Below are 18,608 nucleotides of genomic sequence, written 5' to 3'. Positions count from 1 at the left end.
CTCTGTGCTGTCCCACAGGAGGCTGGGCCCACCATGGTGGGTGACGAGAACTCAGATCCCCACCTGATGAGTATCCTGGGGGCCACAAAGAGGAGCATGCTGGGGAACAACTTGTAAGTCCTCCTCTCCTTATTTTCCCAAGACATGCAGAACGTTTTCACTCCTGGAATTCCCCAAGGCACCTTCCAGCTGAACAGTTAATCCCGGGACTCGCATGTGTCCTGTTAATGAGGAAATGCTGCCTGATATTTCACTTCGTTCATTTTTTTTTTTCCCCTTGCTCTGACTGTTTTTAGCACCTGAACCCCCCTTTCCCTCTCTCGATGCCATCCCTGCCTTGCTCTGCCCGTGGCCTTTCTTGGTGCAGAGACACCTGGAATGCTCCCCCAGTTCTGTCCATCCTGTCCCTTCCAGCTGCACTCTGTCTGTCCACCCCATCCCGCTCTCCAGTGCACCTCGAGGCTTCACCCGAGCCAGCCCTTCCCAATAGCTCACAAATCTTTTCCATGTGCAGCTGAGCCCTGGGGTTGGAGCTGCTTCCCATTGTGCGTCCCTGATTCCAGCCCTTCTACTGGCACGTTCCCAAGCCCTGGATATTTGACACTTCTCCATGTCCCCACCCCTGCCCACCCCGAGTTTGACCCCAGCTTTGGGCCAAGTGCCACTCAGAGATGAAACCAGCATCTTCCTCATGCTTTGACCCACTTTTTTTTTTTCCCCTTTTTTTCCTCACTTGATATCCCACTTCTTGGTTTTCGCTGGGGAAAAACAAAGCAAAACAAAACGCCACAATGGCAAAACAAAACAAACCCCCAAATGCAAAAGAACTTGACAGAGAGGAGCAGCTCGATTCCTGCTGTATTCCATGTGCCGTGGTGGGGAGAAGGAGAAGGAGGAGAAGGATGAGGCACTAAAACAGAAGGTGAATCTCATCCCAAATGTTCCCAAGCTTCCATCCATGGAGCTGGGAAAACCCTCCTACTCAGCACCAGCCCGGCCAACACCAAGGGCGGGATCCTCAGCTGCTGCAGCATTAAAAATCTGAGTGGGGTGAGAAATTTTAATAGTAAGGAGATAAAATATAAGTCTTGAGGGCCTCCCCCCCTCCATCCTGGCTGAATTCCTGGGGGGTTTGCCGGGCTCATCCGTCTCCGTGCTGCTATTTCCAAGCCCGTGGGTGGGCAGAGATTGGCAGCAGCGCCAGCGTCGTGCTGCCACCCGCCGTGCAACGGGATGGGAGATAACAGAGCGGGGAAGAACACAACAGGCTCCAAGAAGGAACTGGATCCTGAGAGATTTGGGCAAGGATCCCTGGGATTCAGGTGGAAAAGGAAGGCGAAAACAGATAAAAGCCTCTGTGGTGCCTGCCCCAGCAGCTGGGGGAGCCACAGCATTGCAAGGAACAGAAGTTCCACCTTCTGCCTGTTTCGGGGAAGGGATATGAGCTTCCTATGGGATCTCCCAGGTGGATTCACTGCCTTTCTCTCCTCCCTGTGGCCCGGAGCGTTTTGAGCTCCTCTTGCCCCACCTGCTCCTTGGCATGGCCTGTGTCACAGCTGGGAACTCCGCTGTGTCCCCGCGGCACATCCCTGCGGCACAGCACGTCCTCCCCGTGTGTGCCTGAGCAACAGGCAGTGGGGGAAGGCCCCTGGCTGGAACGTGGCTGCTGGCACCCCCCAGAGCACAGCCACGTGCCAGTGGGGCAAGCCCACCCGCCTCCTCCAGAATCCCAACCAGGGCTGGGAGCTCCAGGATGTGCGCTGTGGCCAAGCAGGATTTTCCATTCCCAATTCCTTCGTGAGCAGAGCCTGGCTATGGATGCTGCAAACCGCCTTCCTGTAGCACCCTGGGCCCAAAAACTTTTGCCGTGACATTGTAGGGAGCCTGAGCAGCACAGACCTGCTGGGAAACTGGGATGTACAGGTGAAGCTGAAATCCCTGTAATGAGGGAGCGAATGGATCCTGTTCCACAGCTCTGCACAGACACATGGCTCCTCATTAAGTCCCACAAGGTGTGGGGAGCAGGGATGTGGTCCCTGCCCTCTTACTCGGGGTCAAAGACCTTGGGGCAAGGGGTGGGGTGAGGTTTACCCGGAAGAAAAGGCTTGGCACGTATCCCAGCCCCTCCATCCCGACTGGAGGCACACGGAGACGGCAGCATATCCGATAGCCACGGTGTGCAATATTCACTTCCCTCAACACACAGCTGGGATAAAGCCCTGGGAACTCTTCCCTCCTGCTTTTAGCTCAGCTACTCCGTTTTTAGGTTGCTACAAATCCCTGCCTCTGAATAATGGGAATAATATTTACCAGCTCCCACTGCGAATCTGAAGGGTATGTAGCAACCCTCCTGGAGAAAGAACAGACTTCAAAGACACTTATAATAACGCACATTATCTTTACACCACATCTGTAATTACAGCCAAGTACGGTCTGTCTTGAGAAACTGGAAAATCTCTCACATCTCAGGTTATTTGGTGCTTTAAAGCACTCCCAGCTTCAGCACAGCTCCGAAATCCAAGTAGGAGCAGCTTTGGAAAGGCTTTTGGATCCTTTTTTTTTTTTTTTTAACCATTATTAGCAGGAAAAGCAGGAGAGGCTTTGTTCAGGTGCCCAAACAGGATCCCCAGTGATCCTGCAGCCCATCATTATCCACTTATCCAGCAGTGCCGAGTCAGCTACAGCTGAGCTGCTCTGGGCCTTATCCCAGAAGACATGTCAAAGGAGAGGCTGGCACATCCAGTGCCAAAGGTCCCACTCACCTCAGCTCGCCTGTCCCCACCCAATTCAGCCCAGCCTGTGCCTGATCCCTTCACTGGGGAGCAGTGTCACAGCTTCTGGGATCAAGGGGTAGGAATGTGGGACAGCTTCTGCTCCGAGCATAGGGCCAGCACAAACCAACGGGGAATCAGAGCTGGACAAGGATGCCGGTTACAGCTCCCAGGCACTGCTGGAACAGAGAAGCCTGGCCTCCGCTTTGCCTGGCACCTCCATGCAGGACGGATGACTACTGGCTTTCCAAAGGTTTCCCACCTGGCTGAAAGCAGCACCTTGCTCCAATCCCCGAATTGCAACAATCTCTCAAGTCCACCCATCTCACAGACATGCTCTGACACAGGCAGAACATTGGGATTTCATTCCTTAGAAACACCTGAATCATTCCTCTCCTCCTCCATGTATTCCTAGGTATGCTAAAACCATGCTGTGTGTACCTGTGAACCCTCTGCTGCAGTGTCAGCCCACTTACCGAGCAGCATGTGGCTCTGGACACCGGCCCCCCTGAGCCCCATTCCCATTCAACCTGATCCTTCCCTCCTGGACAGGATTCCCATGGTTCGGCACTTTGGGCTGTGCCTTCCCCGGGCTTAACCAAGGCCCTGTGTCACACACACCTGTGCCAGGTGTGGCCGCTGGTCTCACGGGGCTCACTTCCACCAGGAAATTCCCATCTCCTCCTCCCCCAGCTCACCTCATTCCCATCTCTCCCGGGCGCAGCTGTGAGTACTACGTGAACGACGCTCCGCGCGTGGTCCTGGACAAGCTGGAGAGCCTCGGTTACCGCGTGGTCAGCATGACTGGCGTGGGCCAGACCCTGGTCTGGTGCCTCCACAGGGAATAGCCAGGGAGAATCCTGCGTTCCACACCGACAACATCCTGCTGGAGATCATCTCATAGGACTGGCAGCACATTTGTCCCCCTTAATTCCTTCCTGTCCCAGACTCCAGGCACTCGGGCAAGGGGAGGAATGGTGCACAGGGAGAGCTGGACCCAATGGAATTTTGCCATCCCTGTTCCGTTTCCCAAGAGCAGGGGGAGGAAGGTATGCCCAGAATCAGGCAGAGGGAACAGATGGCTCCAGCTCTGCCTTCAGTGGCATGGCAGTGTGGCAAATTCCAGCTTTTACATTTTAATCACGTATTCAGCATGCCCTGCAGGAAGCTCAGTAGCAGCCCTGTTCGCCTCCTCCTCGGGCTGCCCCGGAGAGCTCCGTGCCTTCTCCTGGGCCTGGGGGTTAGGGAGGGACACCAGCCATGGACCTCATCCCATCTCATCCCTGAAATCCAAGGGGGAACCACTAAACCTACTTCCCAGTGCTCCGAGAATCCCTTCCCTTGGCAGCCAAGGCCCGTTTCCATCTCAGCAACGACACCACCAAACTTCCAGATCCCAGACCGCTATCCAAGCCTAGCATGGGATTCCCAAAATAACACAGAAAGGTTGTGTGACTGTTCCAGGTGCAGGCTCTGATCCCAACACTGCTGGAATGTTTGGGACTGTGGACGGATCCTGCTGTGGGGCTAACACCAATAAAACATAGCTCCAAAGAGACCAACGTCTTTCTGTGGGTTGTTTAAAGCTGTTGCCAAATCCCGGTGGATGCACGGCTCCCGAACGAGCTTTCAGGAATTAAAAGCTCCAAGGTTTGGTGTTCTCATGGCACCTTTCACATCCTGTCCCATGGGATGGGGCAGCTGCTCTGGGCACACACACTGACAGGGTAACACCTGTCTGTGAACCTCAGGCAGCCATTCCTTCCCCAAACCTGGAAAGGGATAAGGGCCACAGTCCCTGGGAGTTTCTATTCCCACAACACCTTTTGAAAAAAGGGGGTTTATTGACTTAAATTAAGAAACAGCTCTGGGGGGACGGAGGGGCGAGGAGAATCCATACTCTCATGTTAAGTGTGGGACTTTTCCTCCTCATCTTCCCGCTGGAGCTGCTCGATGAGCTGCTGCCTCTCGGCTGCCTGCCGCATCCTCATCATCACCAGGCTCTCGAAGTCTCGCTCCGACACCACAGACGCCTGGGAAGGAGCAGGAAACACACACAACCCGTCAGGGACAGCACAGACACCCAGACCTTTCCCAAATCCCCCTCACAACAACAGCCTTCCGGGCAAGAAGCGGTGTGATCCCACAGAAATTGGGTGAGGTGGGTGAAAGCCGCCTGGCTACAGGAACTAACCAGGAATTGTTATTAAAATTGTTATTAAATATAATCAGCAGTAAGTGTGGTTGATGAGGAAAGCAGGACAGACACAAAGCCAGCATTCCATAAGGCTGGATGGGGCATTACTTTGGATGACAAGATCACCCTGCACCTCCAACGTTGGTGCCCAAGTCCAGCGTACACTTCACCTGTTATAAAGGTTAATGCCATAAAAAAAAAAATCAAACCTTTATGGATTAGTCATGGAAGTGACTAACTTCCAACTGTCTGACCGTGGTGAGGACACCAGCCCCCCTGAGCACAGGTTGCCCAGAGAACCTGTGGCTGCCCCATCCCTGGAAGCGTTCCAGGCCAGGTTGGACAGGGCTGGGAGCAACCTGGGATAGGGGAAGGTATCCCTGCCCTGGGGTGGAACTGGATGGGGTTTAAGGTCCCTTCCCACCCGAATCATTCCAGAATTCTAACAGCTGCAATCAATGACTTTAGAAATCTTTTCCAACACGAACAATTCCGTGATTCTAAGCGGATGCAGAAAGAAAACCACCAGGGATGTTCCCAAACGTGACACAGGGATGGAACAGTTTTCCAAAGCTCCCAGAGCCTTCCTGCTGCGTGTGGCAGCAACTGTCACATCAAGGCAGTTGATTGCAGACTCTGCCTAATGAACGTGGGCAGCAGATGACAGCTGCTCCAGTGCTTTGGCGCTGCTTCCAAAGCCATTCCACACTAGTAGGTGGCCGTGCTATTTTGGATGTATGAAAGCACTGCAAGCCTTGGAAACATCCAGCTCGTTCCTTGACAGTTCAGGTGGAAATAAGAGTGTCTTGACAGAAGGTGAATGGGGAAAAAAAAAACAAAACCCAAACCTTCATATTCATTTTTCTAGGAAGTGGGGTAAGTGGTGATCACAGAGAATCACGGAATCCCAGAATGGTTTGGGTGGGAAGGGACCTTAAACATCATCTGGTTCCAACCTCGTGCCGTGGGCAGGGACACCTTCCAAGAGCCCAGGCTGCTCCAGCCTGGTTTTGAACACTTCCAGGGATGGGGCAGCTACAGCTTCTCCAGATATTGAAGGATTTCTTAGGAAGCAGAAGGCCTACAAAGGCAATAGAATGCGTAAGTAAGTCTCTGCAGGGAAACATGGGCGAGCGCAATTCCTTATCCCGTGCCAGCAAAGTGGTTCCTCCGGCTGTGAGGACACAATGAAAGCCCACAACAGATAAGGAACATCAAGTGGGAAATTAAGAGTCTAATTGGTGTCTTAGGAGCCACCTGAGCAAAATGACCTTTGGGTACTGGCTGCAGCAGTGTCGAGAAAGCACCGATGGTATCAGCCCTCAGCCGGGATCCTTCCAAGTCCCATCCACCAACCCCAGGAATTTGCTGGGCTGGATGGAAGAGGCTGCCTGAGACTCATGCATATGAATCACCCACACAAACCTGAAGCCCCACCTCGCAGTGGGATTGAAATTTAAAACAGCCAGGAGATTATTTGCAGCCCGGTTTGGGAGCTCTGCTGACACGAGGAGCCCTCGGAGTGGCGGGAGGGAGAACAGCCTCATCCAGGTGGGCTCCCAGCACGTGCTCCCGGGTGCCTGAGCGTGGGCTGAGGCTCTGCCACTCCACACACCTACTTCCTGCAATCCTGGCAATTACCAATCGAGTAAAGCCCAGTTTCTGACGTGGCTGACTCAGCAAGGGCTTGGCTCAAAACAAACACATCCACGCAGGGAGCCGCAGCCCGGGAAGCAGCGGCGGGTGGCACATGAAGGGACGGCGGCAGCAGCGCTGGGGAGTTTTGGCATTCTGGGTCCAACCCGGCTGAATTGCTGGACTCCTGGCTGAGCTCTCCCTGGACTTGCTGCTTCATCCTGGTGAGCGTGGCAGGCCCGGTTCTCCGAGTGCTCCAGCAGCTTCTCCTCTCCGCTCCTGGACTCCGGGCTGCTCCAACAGGGCGTAAGTCTCCTCTGCACTCTGTTCTCCCAACGTTGCCTCCCGCACTGTCGCTTTTCACATCCCCCTTCTCCTGTATTCCCTGGGTCCCTTCGGTGGGACTGAGTCACCGTCTCGTTCCCAGCCACCCACGGCGCTTTTCCGGCGGTGCCCCTCCGCAGAAGGTGCCTGGTTACCATGGCACCCGAGTGCCCTTCTGTTCTAGATGCCAGATTAGATCTGTTCTCATGGTGACTGTGCCTCTGCTGTTCCCCACCAGCCCGGAGCCGCAGCACACGTTCGACGAGCTCACTCACGCACCGCCGCTCCTCTCCACTCCAGGGGGAGACTCCTTGAGATCCAAGACGAGCCAAGTGCTCCTTGCCACGGTGTGGAGTTTGCATTTCCTGCACTACCAGCCTCTCCGTTTTCCTTGCAGGGAGAGGTTGTTCCTGTTGCGCGCCTCTCTGCCGATCCCTCGGCTCCCGCCTGTGAGGAGTCGGCATTCCTGCTCCTCGCTGCTTTTCCTCACCATGGATACTTGGCGCAGGGGGTCCATCAAGTCCACCACTTTCTTCCGACGCTTCTCCCTCAGGAGGCACAAAAAGCTGGGCAACCAAGTGATCATCCTGAACCAGAACAGCCACACTCTGGACACAGATGGCCAGAAGAGGGAATGCTTGAGGGATCTGAAGGACAAGTCTGAGTACCTGTCCTGTCAGAGCGAGCAGAACCTGGCCAAGGCACAAGCCCCTCCCAAGCCTCCCCGGCTGTACCTGGACAGTTCCAGCTGCCCCAACATCATCGATCGCACAGACTCCCACTCCGACCTCTCCTTTCCCGACGCTGCTCCGTACCACAAAGCCTCTCCAACGCACAAGGACCAGGCTACAGACCACGGCACCTCAGAGGCAGGTCTCCCGAACAGCACCACTCTTCCTGACCTGGCTGACCCCTTCCTGTCCTTCAAAGTGGATTTGGGGCTATCACTCCTCGAGGATGTGCTGCAGACCCTCAGGAAACAGAACCCGAGGGATTACGCCATTTGAAGGTATTCATTGTCCATCACATCCCACTTACTCACTGCTGCTGCCAGTTCCTCCGATTCTGGCGGGAGGAAGGACACTGGAGCATGCCTGTTGTGCGTGGCCTGTTTTGTTGTCCTCACCTCACCCACCACAGACCATCCCTGTCCTTGCCAAGGAATCCTCTGGAGCAGAGCTCAGAGGCTCCGTGCTCAGGTGAGAGCACTGTCTGCTGTCTCGTGGGCAACTTTCCACTCTCAACCCCGGGAATTTCCCACTCCGGACTGTGCGTCCCCTCCTCAGGGAAGACTGGCATTTTTTGGGAAAGACTTATTTTGGGGATGTGACACTGTGGGGCAGGGACACGCAGGGATTTGTCACGGATCACTTGTGGAACAGCAGGACGCCTGCAAGGAGGCAGCGGCACTGCACCCCGAAGCCAAAGCTTTGAGGGCTGAGAGACGGGAACTGGGGCTTCTCCTCCCACCAGGTTTGGATGTGAAAGCTCACAAGCTGTTCCTCCGTTTCCTCTCTTCCTCCTTGTGGGTTTCTTTTCCCTTAACTCCAGTGCAGGTGGCACTCCCAGCCTGGAAACAGGTAAGCGTCCAAGTAGGCTCCTGATACAGCACCAGCAGTGGATTTATCCTCCTGGCAGGAGAAGAGATGTCTCTGACACTGCTGCCTCACGCATGCACTGAGCTCCCAGCTGTACAGACGTAGAAGAATAAATGTATCTGTGACTGGAAGTGTCTGGTTGCCTCATTTCATTGGGAACAAGCCACAGAAATCCCAGGCACCAGGAGCACAGGGCATCTGGAGTGGCCCAGGTCATCCTCCCTGGCACTGCGGGGTTTTATGATGGGTGGGGGGAACCAGTGTGGCTCTGAGGGAAGGACAGAGCTGCTGGGAATTGATTTTCCCCTGAGGAGAGCTCACATGGCTCAGGGCAAGACAGGAACAGCTCCCCACCGTGAGCTGGGGAGTGGGAAAGGCTCTGCCAGGCTGAGAATGTTTTAGGCAGCACTAGGACAAACTGTTAAAAGAAACTACCGACTCTAACCTTTTTGACCATTAGGGCTCTTTTTAAAAATAACAATAATAAAACCTCCACGCTCCCAGATAACCAGGAGCTTTGGAAGTGGCCACAGCAAAGTGCAGGGACGTTCCACGGAAGGCACAGCTGCCTCGTACTCTGTGAGATTCGCCTCCCAAAGTCAGATAATAGAAAATAAACCCTCTGAAACCTCTGAAGGAGCTTAGAACAGCTACAAGAACACCAGGCAGGAGGCTTTTCTCAGGGCTGAATGGCTGAGGAGCACTGGCAGGGAGATTCCACTGCAGGAGCAGGGAAAATCTTCCCCAAAACTGAGCATTGCATGCTGCTGGAGTGGCCAAACAAGCTCTCTGCAGCCGCTGTGTGCTTTGAACCATCACACAGCTACTGCTCTCAATAGCCTGGAGTAACACTGGCCAAGCCACAGCTTTTGAATTCCAAGGGGAACTGGAGCCAGCCTGGCTCCAGCAGCTCTCCAGGAACTGCTGGACAACGTGCACCTGTTGCTGTAGGACACAACAAGGCTGCGGACGACGAGCAGCCTCCTCACAGCACAGCTTCCACCTGGGAACTGCTTCCAAAGCCCCTGGCTGGGGTCTGGCTGTCCTTGACCTGTGGCTTTTGGCACTCAGGTCCTGGCTGGCTCTCCCAGGCAGGGAGTACCCGGGCTGCCTGTCCCAGACAGGGAGCAGGGGATGAGTAGTGAGCGCGTTGCCATGAGAACGCCGCGGGTTTGGGCTGTTTGCTGAAGCAGAGCAGCGAAGGAGCTGCTTTTGCACGGAGTGGGAACAAAACGGGGGTGGATCCAGACAAAAACAGAGGGGGGAAGTGAATAGGAAGCAAGGGCAGCTTAAATCAGAATGAGGTAAGTGCAGCCTGGAAGCAGGAGCGTGGAGCCCGGTGGCTGGGAAGCCAGGCTGGGTGTGAAGGGAAGAGGCAGAGGGAGCAGGGATCTGGGAGCTCACTCTGCACAGTCTTGAACTGGAGGGCACAAGCTAAGTCAGATGGAAGCAGATCAGCCAAGAGGAGCTGTAAACACATTACAGGTTTTAGAAGGATCCTAGTGGATGCAGTGGGAAGATTAGGGGAGGGTCTGGAGTAGGAACAAGGAAAAACAGGAAGGAGAGCAGCTTGGAGATGCAAGGGTGCAGTACCATCCCAGAAAGTGCAGCTTCTTACAGCTAAAAGCAGCAGAAAGGACAGCAAAGCACCAGCTGTGCAACTCCTGGGCAGGATGCAGGTCCCTGACAGCAGCTCCTCAGCATTCCCAGAGGCAGGTGGGATTGAGGAGGCTGTGCTGGGCAGAGGTGAGTCACCAGCACCGTGTGCTGCTTTCCTGCTCTCCCTGCTGCCCCACCACACTAATCCTGCACCGCAGGCAGACGCTGCACTTCCACACTAACAAGCTCTGGGCATGGAAACAGGCCAAGACAAACTCAGGGATTCGAACCCGCAGAGGCTGGAATCCACTACCAAGCTCCAACTGCACCAGCAACCCCCTTTGGTAGGAATGAGCCAGTTCTCACTCTCTGCTAGTGAGAAATTCTCCATTGACGTGCTTTGGATTCTGCTTTGTGCCCCATTTTCCTTCCTAACACTCTGGTGAATCTCCTGTGGCTGCAGGGCTCTCCCTGGTCCTACATGGACAGGACAACAATCAGGCATTCCGATGCATACTTACAAATAATGTAAATAAAACACTTAATAAAACATCAAGAGAGCGAATGCACTGAACAATCTCCCAAGCTTAAATTATTTAGGGAGTGAACACACAAAAGGGTATTTAGTTTGATATTGCTGTCTCCTCCCTCCTGCAGACCCTAAGAACAGAGGTTTGCTTCCAGCACTGACACTTCCTCCTCCTGCAGTGAGTAACCAAGACTCCCTAAAGGAACCTTTCAGCAACTCTCACTCAGAGGATTCCAACAGTCAAGACATATTAAAAAAAATCTCATCAGGATGGCACAGGAGGCTTTGGGCTGAGCAAGGGAATGAGTGAAGATCCAGTCATCCAAATAGCTCCAGTTCCCAGTGTGCTGCTACCCAGGCAAGAGGTCCTTTAGAAAGCCACTGATCAAGCACAGAAAGGCTGCTGGGAAAGCCAGGCCTGGCCCCAGGAGCTTCCATCTGACCACAACCACAGAGCACATTGAGATTTAGGTTGTTACAGCACCAGATTTCCATCCCACAGCCCATTCTCCTTACCTGTGAAGTCCTGGGCTGGCTGGTGCTGTCAGGGAGGACGGTGCTGGGGCGGCTCCGGGGCTGGCCCTCCAGCCAGGAGATCTTCAGGGGGTTATTTAGCAGGCCAACTTCATTCTTCACAGCCATCTCCTGGCAGGGAAAACGTCCTTCCATCACCACCTGAATTTCAGACCCCTCTCCCTCACGTGTCACCGAGAATCATGTTCCCATCTCAGAATGGCCTCAAGGCCAAGTAGGGCACAAACAAGATCCATCCCCGGAAGTGTCCAAGGCCAGGCTGGATGGGGCTTGGAGCAACCTGGGATAGTGGTGTCCATGGCTGGGGGTTTGAAACGGATGGTCTTTTAAGGTCCCTTCAAACCCAAACCATTCTATGATTCCATTCTCTGAGATTTTAAGGATCTTTCCAACCCAAACCATTCCCACGACTCCCAGATTTCACAGCTGCCCTACGTGAGAAGCACCTTTATGGTCCATACCCTGCCAGTACTTTTAAAAAACAGGTTGCACACAATTCTGGGGGTTTTTTATTACCTGGATATGAGTGAAAGAAAAACGAACAAGGAATATCTCGTACAGCCCGAGTTGATGGAACTACTAAAACTTAGGGTAACCGATGACTTCTGCTCCCACAGCCACACAAATTATTGTAACGCACAGTGAGTCAAGACATTTTGGGTTGTTTTTCACTGCAAAATGCCTCCAAAACACATAAGCCCAACTCCAAGGCATCTCACCTTCAGAGAGGGCGGAGTAAGTGCTCAGTGCCTGATTTTTAAGGCAGTGCCTCTTCCCCCAGCCTGCTCCGTGCACAACCTGTTTATGTGCCTGATCCTTGGGTTTGTGCCTCCAGCTGTGCCACTCCCTCTGTGCCTTTAGACTCTCATTACCCTCCTCCACTGCCTTAATGACAAGGCAGTGTCCTGGCTGTCACCTGTCCTGTGCCACCCCCAGCACACCCAGCAGGGGCTCTGCACACTCACAGCTGCCTTCACCGTGGCAAATTCCACCACCGCACTCCCAGTCTTCCTGCTGGAGATCAACAAATTGAGCACGTCACCATACTGTGGAAAGAGAGGAAGGAGGGAAAGTTAATTACAGAGCCAGGAGAGATGTCTAGTTCATTTCCCAAATGAACACAAAGAGAAAACACGTGTTTTCACAGACATGTGGCTTGAGCTGTCACCATTTCTGTCCTCCTTCCACCGATCCCGCCATTTCTGTCCCTCCAGGAAATAATGTGGGAAGGCATGGAGCTACACACTCGGCTCCCAGCAAGCCCCAGTGCAAGAGGGCTGCTGAGCTCAGAGGGAAAATCAAGATGCCAGGCTGGGATTGATCAGATCAAAGGCTTGTCTGTGCCTGTCTCTGCACTTCCCACAGCAGGGATGTGGAGTGCTTGAAGTGAAGGATGAGTGCACCACAAGCACAGAGCCAGACTAAGTGGGCAGGAAGCACCCAGTGGGAAGAGTCTGCAGTTGCTCTGTTTCAGCGAGAGTCCCTGCCGGGAGCCAGGCAGAGCTGTTAGGTGGGAAACAGCTCCCAGCTCAGGGATCAAAGGATCCAACTTGGTTCAAAGGCTGGATTTGATGATTTAAGAGATCTTTTCCAACCTTAATGACTCCACCATCATGCTGATGAGCTCTGAAAACGGCATGAGAAAGCTGAACAGGGAAGGAAAAGAGCCACTCCAGTTTATAGCTTGGAGTGACAGGACACAGGGAATGGCTTCAAACCAGCTGTTTAGATCAGATTACCAGTTTAGAACAGATTATTAAGGTAAAATCCTTCCCTGTGTGGGTGCTGACGCCCTGGCACAGACTGCCCAGAGCAGCTGTGGCTGCCCCATCCCTGGAAGTGTCCAAGGCCAGGTTGGACAGGGCCTGGAGCTAGTGGAAGGTGTCCCTGCCCTTGGCAAGGGGTGGAACTGAATAATTTTTAAGGTCCCTTCCAACCCAAACCATTCCGTGGTTCTGTGATATGCAGCTTCCCAGAATTCACTCTTCTTGCAGCACTGAGAGCAGGGGAAGACCCAGTAAAAAATAGGGAGGAGTGTCAGACAGGACCTTTTGCAGGATCTGCAGCAGCACATCTTTGGAGTATCCCCCTCCTGTCTCATCTTCCTTCCTGCATTTCCACCTGAGCTGGGAAAAAAAAACCACCAAGAGTTAATTTTTCCCGTTTGGATGAGCTGCCTGCTCAAGCAGCTCCCACCCCCCTGCACATTCACCAGTCTGCTATTTCCAGCCACACTTCCAGGCCTGCCAAGACAGTGATCTCAGCATGGGAATGAGCACAGGGAACAAACTGTTTGGGGAACAGGGAGAAACGCTGCTCACTGGAATAAAAAAAGATCGCACTTGAAAGGATGCTAATGGCTCTGCCAGGGTAATTAGCAGATGTTTCCCTGTGCTTAAAGCACAGACAGCTCAATCCCAGGCTCAGAAATCTGGAGCAGACAAAGAAAAGGTGAGTGAGGAAGGAATTCTAACAGCAAGGACAGGAGCTGTTCACCTGATGATGCACATTGCATGGAGGAATTTCATCTCCAGTATAAAAAAGGATGTGCCGGCTCATCAGGGTTGAAATGTCCCTTCTATTTTCAACCATGTTCTATCAGTTTTCACCAAAACACAGCTTTTTAAGGACGTCTTACCTTGAGCTTAGGAGTTATTTTGCCTTCTGCTCCATTTCTTTCCTGCTTGCCTAAAGAGAGAAAAAGAAAAGGCATGGGTGAAAATTCTTCAGCAATTTGCACAGATTTTCTTCCCTGAGAACATACATAAGATGAAACACTTGGAGATTTCCACTGGACCATTCCAGTCCCAAAAACCTCGTGCAACAGGAACTGCAGCACAGACTGAATACTCCACGGCAGCATTTTTCCCTTCTAGGAAGCTCAGACTTGATGTGATCAAGGCCAGAAACAAGTCAGCAAAAATACAAGCAGGAGACATGTTCTGAGGCATTTTTCCCTACAAGAAGGTTGTGCTGGGACAACTGGAAAAATTAAGGGTGAACAGCTGCCAAAGAGCCCGATGCCACCTGCAGGTGAGGGCTGCAGGCTTCTCCCTGTGCTCACCTCGGCTGTGCTGCTCCCTTTCCAGGCGGATCTGCTCCCTGACAAGCCTCTGCTGCTCCTCCAGCTGCCGGGAGCCCTCCTCACGCAGGCGGATTATCTGCGGCACAGGGAACACAGCACGGGCACCTGAGGCACGGAGCCAGGGCTGGAATGTCACCTGGACACTTCCAAGGGCAGCCTGGGTCTCACACCCATCTCCTGGGACAGCCCTCCTGCCAGTTCCCCTGGGAGAGCTCCAGAAGGAGCAGCCTGGTGTGGTGGAAAGGATCCCCGAGCACGGCAGGGGCTGGAACTGGATGGGCTTCAAGGCCCCTTCCAAATCAAACCATTCCAGGATTCTCTGATTCACAGAGCCTTTTAATCCCAAAGGCTGAAGGACTGCTCTCCAGAGACTTTTTGCACCTCACCTCATGGATTTCATCATGAACGGAAATACTTCCAGCAATTCTCCTCAAAAAGGGCAGAGAGAACTAAGAATTTATCCTTACTTCTTCTTCTAATGATCTCGTTATCCTGATCTCCTCCTCTTCGGTCTCCTGAGCCTGGGCTTCCCGTTCTCTGGCTTCAAGGTCTGCAGAGAAAGAAACAAAACTGAAACAATCCCAAGAGAATTTGAATTTTCCCTGCTGACCAGAGGAAGATGGATAGATCACAAACTTGCCTACAGCCACACCAATATCCTGATAGCTCTGCTGCCTCTCCTCTGGCCCCACACACCAAAGGAGTCTTAAGAGTCCTCAACCCCCTAATTCCCACAGCAGGACCTAATTCCCTCCTTCCCAGAGCAGGACCACCCCAGCTATGGCTGTGGGAGATTACAGGTGGCTCCTGCACTGTACTGGGCACAAAGATACCAGAGTCAACCCACATGGACCGATCTCTGGGGAATTCCTGCGGAAGGGGAAATGCAAACAGCCAGCTGAGGGAGACTTCAGGAGGATGTGAGGGTTCAATGTTTCTTACCAAGCTTCACTTTCTTCCTCTTCTCATCAAGTTTCTGTGTCCTTGCTGCAGCCTCCTTCTTTGCCCTCCTCACCCTGTCATAGGCTGCCTGCCAAGGAACCAGCACAACAGTGGGAAACTACAGAAAGCAGGAGAGAAACTGGAAAACAGGGAATACAATGACATCAGGGATTGAAACCCTGTCAGAAGGGGTGAAGCATCTTCTGCTTCTTGGATTGCAAGCTTTGCCAGTACATGAAAAGAGGAGCTCATGTCTTTAGCTTTTATCACCTGGAATCAACACTTTTCTCTCTCCTGAGCTGATCCGGAGAGAGCTCCTTGCTCATTTTTTGGTTTGCTTTTATTCTTTCCAGAGACGTTTCCGGGTTCTTTTAGGCCATGGGCAGTGGGTTCTCAGCCACTTCCTCACAGCTCCAGAAGGATCCAAGCTCTTTTGTGTCCCACAGACAGCAAAGCTTGGAGCCTCAGGAATTGCATCCAGGTATTACTCATTTGTCAGCCCCTGACTCGATGGGAATGGCAGATGCACTGTTACCATGGGAATTCGATGTTCCTGAATCAGGGATGGTTATCACTGGTGTTATTTAATGGGATATGCCCCAATCCAGCACGTTATTAAAGGCAGGATCTCAGGGCAGAGCTGCTCCCAGCAGCAAATCCCAAACACGACATTTCTCCAAGCTTTTACCTGGCACCTGAGATCTGATCTCATGGAGAACCAGGGGGAATAACAGCTGAGATTTGTATTCATGGAGTCTCTGTTGGAGCAGAGAGCAGGACAGGCAGGAATACAGTTCCCAGCGATACCCCAAAATCCCACCCCTCCCAAGGGAGCATCCTTACCCTGGCTGCTGCATCTGTGAGCACGGCCAAGGCCTGGGACAGCTGGTGGAAGATTTCCGCTGGGAACGAGAAGAAAGAAGGGCAAGATGAGGGAAACCAAGTGAGGGACCTGGGGAAGAACCAGGAAAGACAATTCCTGCAGGAAGGTCTCTCCAAGGAAGAAAAATCACCGATCCAAGAGATTTGTAAGCCAACCTCTAGCCAGGGCCACCTCAACTCAAATGTGTTACACAAACTTGAGAGTAAATAAAGAAACAAAAAACTGGGATCGTTTCATTTTAAGAGAAATCTTGGAACACACAAACTTATCTTTTCTGACTGATTCTTTTTATTTTTGGGTTGCAATATCTCCTTCATGCCACATTCTCTCCCTCTCAGTCCTTTTCCTTCAGCAAGAAGTCCTGCTTATGTTGTACTGGAAGTTGTTGCATTACAGCCATCAGCCCCTTCAAAAGTCTTTCCTCTTGTCCCATCGCAAGCACTGGCAAATTGCTTTTATTTTTTATAAAGATGAATTAGCAGTCTTGACACACAAAATACAGAGTAACTGCTAATTCTACAACCTCCATCCTCAGCAGGATGCTCCCTGCAGGCAGCTGAAATTCCCCCTTTGCCCTGCCTGCAGATAATAGGATTTTACGGAGTGCTGGTGAAGTCTGGACTATGAGAGCTTTACAGATCAAAGCAGTGTCCAAACAGGCAAAGGTTGGGAAGCTTTGGAGGGGTGCAGTTGTAATTCCAGCACTGACTTCATGCTGGCGTTTCTAAACCCAGCAGGGATTGTTCAGCCTTAAAAAGCAGAGTTAACATCAACGGGAGCAACTCCCAGCCCTGTGTGTACCCCCAGGGACACACACCCAGCCATTCCCTCAGGACTCAGGGTGGCAGTGCCACTTCCAGGAGCCTGGAGAAGTGAAAACTCCAGCAGGAAGAGCTGCCCCATCTCACCTGCCCGGGGGTTGTCCGGGTTCTTGTCCGGGTGGCAGGTCAGGGCCTTCTGCCGGAACGCTGTCTTCACCTGCAAGGGCCACAACGGGAGTTACTGGGGGGAAACTGGTTTGTCTCTGCCAAAAAAAAAAAGCGACTTGGAAAACCAAAATAATCCCTGCGTTCAAGGGTAACCCGCTGGGCCCAGGACACGGCCGTGACTGGAAGGATTTGGAGATTTTAAAGGCTGTTTTTACTGCCGCGTGTCTTGTGTCGCAGCAGTTAAACCTCAGGTTAAAAAAAACGGGAGAGGGGAAAAAAGGGGAGAAGGAAAAAAAAAAGGGGGGGAGGGAGAAGAAAACAAAGGGGAGAAGAAAAAAAAAAGGAGAGAGGGGGAAAAGGGGGGAGAGGAAAAAAATATGGAGAAAGGAAGCCGAAGAGGGGATAGGAAAGTAAGAAGAAAAAGAGAGGGGGGGGAAAAAGGGGGGACACGATAAAATAATGGGGGAAGGGGAAAAGCCCAGAAAGAGAATGAAGAAGAGGGAAAAGGAACCAAAAAGGGGAAGGGAAAAAAAGAGGGAAAGGAAAACAAATGGGGAAAGGAAAAAAAGCGGAAAAGGAAAAAAAAAGAGGTAAAGAGAACGAAAAATGGGGAAATGGAGGGGAAAAAAAAGTGGGAAGGGGAAAAAAAAAGGAGGGAGAAGGAAAAAAGGAAGCCACTCTATCCCACTCCCAACCAATTCCCTGCTAAAACAAGTGGGGAAAGTTGAGTCCCGGCCCCACCTGGTGGACAAAGCTGCCGGGATGGGGAATGTGCAGGAAAAGCCCTGCAGGTGACCCCACCTCCTGCGTAAGAGTCCAGGAGGCGTCTCCTCCATCCTCCAACTTCCCATCTCAGCAAAGAATTCCTTCCCAATGTCCCACCTAAACCCTGCTCTCTGGCAGTGGGAACACATTCCTGTTTTATCCTGTTATTCCAAGCCCTTGTCCAGAGCCCCTCCGCAGCTCTCTCGGAGCTTCCTTCCTGCGTTTAGCACTGACTAAATTCAATTAAAAACCCGGAAACGTGTCACTCCAACCCCACAAAATTAACTACGTGACTTTCAGGCACTCGGACAAACCTCTAACAACTGGATTTCTGGATCACCACGGGAATTTCCCTTCTGGAAGCACATAAACAAAGCGAGGACAAGTGTGTCCCAGGCCAACCCCGCAGTTCTCTCCAAGCCATCTCCTCCTCCAAAGGCGAGTCTCGCCCCGCAGGACTGAGAACGCACAGGGGTGAACTGGAGGAATGACGCCAATTCCCGAAAAACCGGGATATGACCACGCCGGCGTCAGTAAAACCGGGTGGGGTTTTTTTTTGCGTTTGACAGCGCCGGTGCCGCAGCAGCGCTCGGAGCAGCCCCTCAGCTCAGCACTGGAGAGCAGCAAGCGCCGCTCCCGAGAACACCGGGACAAAGAGGGAGGGAGCGAGGGCAGAGAAGGAGCCAGTCCCGAGCCGCCCGCGCCCCTCACCTCCTTCTCGGACGCCTTCTCGCCGATCCCCAACAGCCCGTAGAGGTCCCGCTCCAGCAGCTCCTTATCCACCGCCATCTTCGCGCTTCCCGCTTCCTCTCCCGGC

At 52.8% G+C, this 18,608-nt stretch overlaps 3 protein-coding genes across 5 annotated transcripts in view; 2 read left to right on the top strand and 1 right to left on the bottom strand.

The window, feature by feature from the left end:
- The window catches only part of GCHFR (GTP cyclohydrolase I feedback regulator), a 5,582-nt gene extending 1,253 nt beyond the window's left edge, over nucleotides 1-4,329 (top strand). The window contains exons 2-3 of the mRNA XM_066187178.1: nucleotides 19-113; nucleotides 3,496-4,329. Coding sequence (XP_066043275.1) covers nucleotides 19-113; nucleotides 3,496-3,619 — 219 coding nt within the window. The 3' untranslated portion in view covers nucleotides 3,620-4,329. The remainder of the gene's footprint in view (nucleotides 1-18; nucleotides 114-3,495) is intronic.
- On the bottom strand, nucleotides 3,550-18,608 carry DNAJC17 (DnaJ heat shock protein family (Hsp40) member C17). Of its 3 annotated transcripts, none has more exons than XM_066187175.1 (12): nucleotides 18,503-18,608; nucleotides 17,006-17,075; nucleotides 16,058-16,116; nucleotides 15,215-15,302; nucleotides 14,740-14,822; nucleotides 14,252-14,348; nucleotides 13,826-13,875; nucleotides 13,236-13,313; nucleotides 12,153-12,233; nucleotides 11,170-11,298; nucleotides 4,672-4,804; nucleotides 3,550-3,631 (listed from the first exon to the last, which is right to left on the bottom strand). In XM_066187175.1, exons 1-11 carry the CDS (start codon nucleotides 18,578-18,580, stop codon nucleotides 4,679-4,681), a joined length of 939 nt encoding a protein of 312 aa, XP_066043272.1. In that variant the 5' UTR covers nucleotides 18,581-18,608; the 3' UTR covers nucleotides 3,550-3,631; nucleotides 4,672-4,678. The 3 variants fall into 3 exon arrangements, with proteins under 3 accessions (XP_066043272.1, XP_066043273.1, XP_066043271.1); XM_066187176.1 differs by having other exon boundaries at nucleotides 3,588-3,654; XM_066187174.1 differs by lacking the exon at nucleotides 3,550-3,631 and having other exon boundaries at nucleotides 4,596-4,804.
- CUNH15orf62 (chromosome unknown C15orf62 homolog) lies at nucleotides 6,824-8,650 on the top strand. Its single transcript, XM_066187177.1, has one exon. It carries the CDS (start codon nucleotides 7,134-7,136, stop codon nucleotides 7,932-7,934), a length of 801 nt encoding a protein of 266 aa, XP_066043274.1. The 5' UTR covers nucleotides 6,824-7,133; the 3' UTR covers nucleotides 7,935-8,650.

The sequence above is a fragment of the Chamaea fasciata genome, unplaced genomic scaffold (assembly GCF_029207755.1).
Source record: "Chamaea fasciata isolate MVZ Bird 193981 ecotype frontalis unplaced genomic scaffold, bChaFas1.0.hap1 SCAF_7, whole genome shotgun sequence".
NCBI lineage: Eukaryota > Metazoa > Chordata > Aves > Passeriformes > Sylviidae > Chamaea > Chamaea fasciata.
This window is presented reverse-complemented; position numbering and strand designations above follow the sequence as displayed.

Bases quoted from the DNA above. Each gene is read 5' to 3' on its own strand.
- CUNH15orf62 (XM_066187177.1), top strand. From the start codon at position 7,134: ATGGTGACTGTGCCTCTGCTGTTCCCCACCAGCCCGGAGCCGCAGCAC.
- DNAJC17 (XM_066187175.1), bottom strand. From the start codon at position 18,580: ATGGCGGTGGATAAGGAGCTGCTGGAGCGGGACCTCTACGGGCTGTTG. The intron at 16,117-17,005 runs GTGAGATGGGGC...TCTCGTTCCCAG, and splicing joins CCCGGACAACCCCCGGGCAG to CGGAAATCTTCCACCAGCTG. The intron at 14,349-14,739 runs GTAAGGATAAAT...CCTGTGCCGCAG, and splicing joins CGAGATCATTAGAAGAAGAA to ATAATCCGCCTGCGTGAGGA.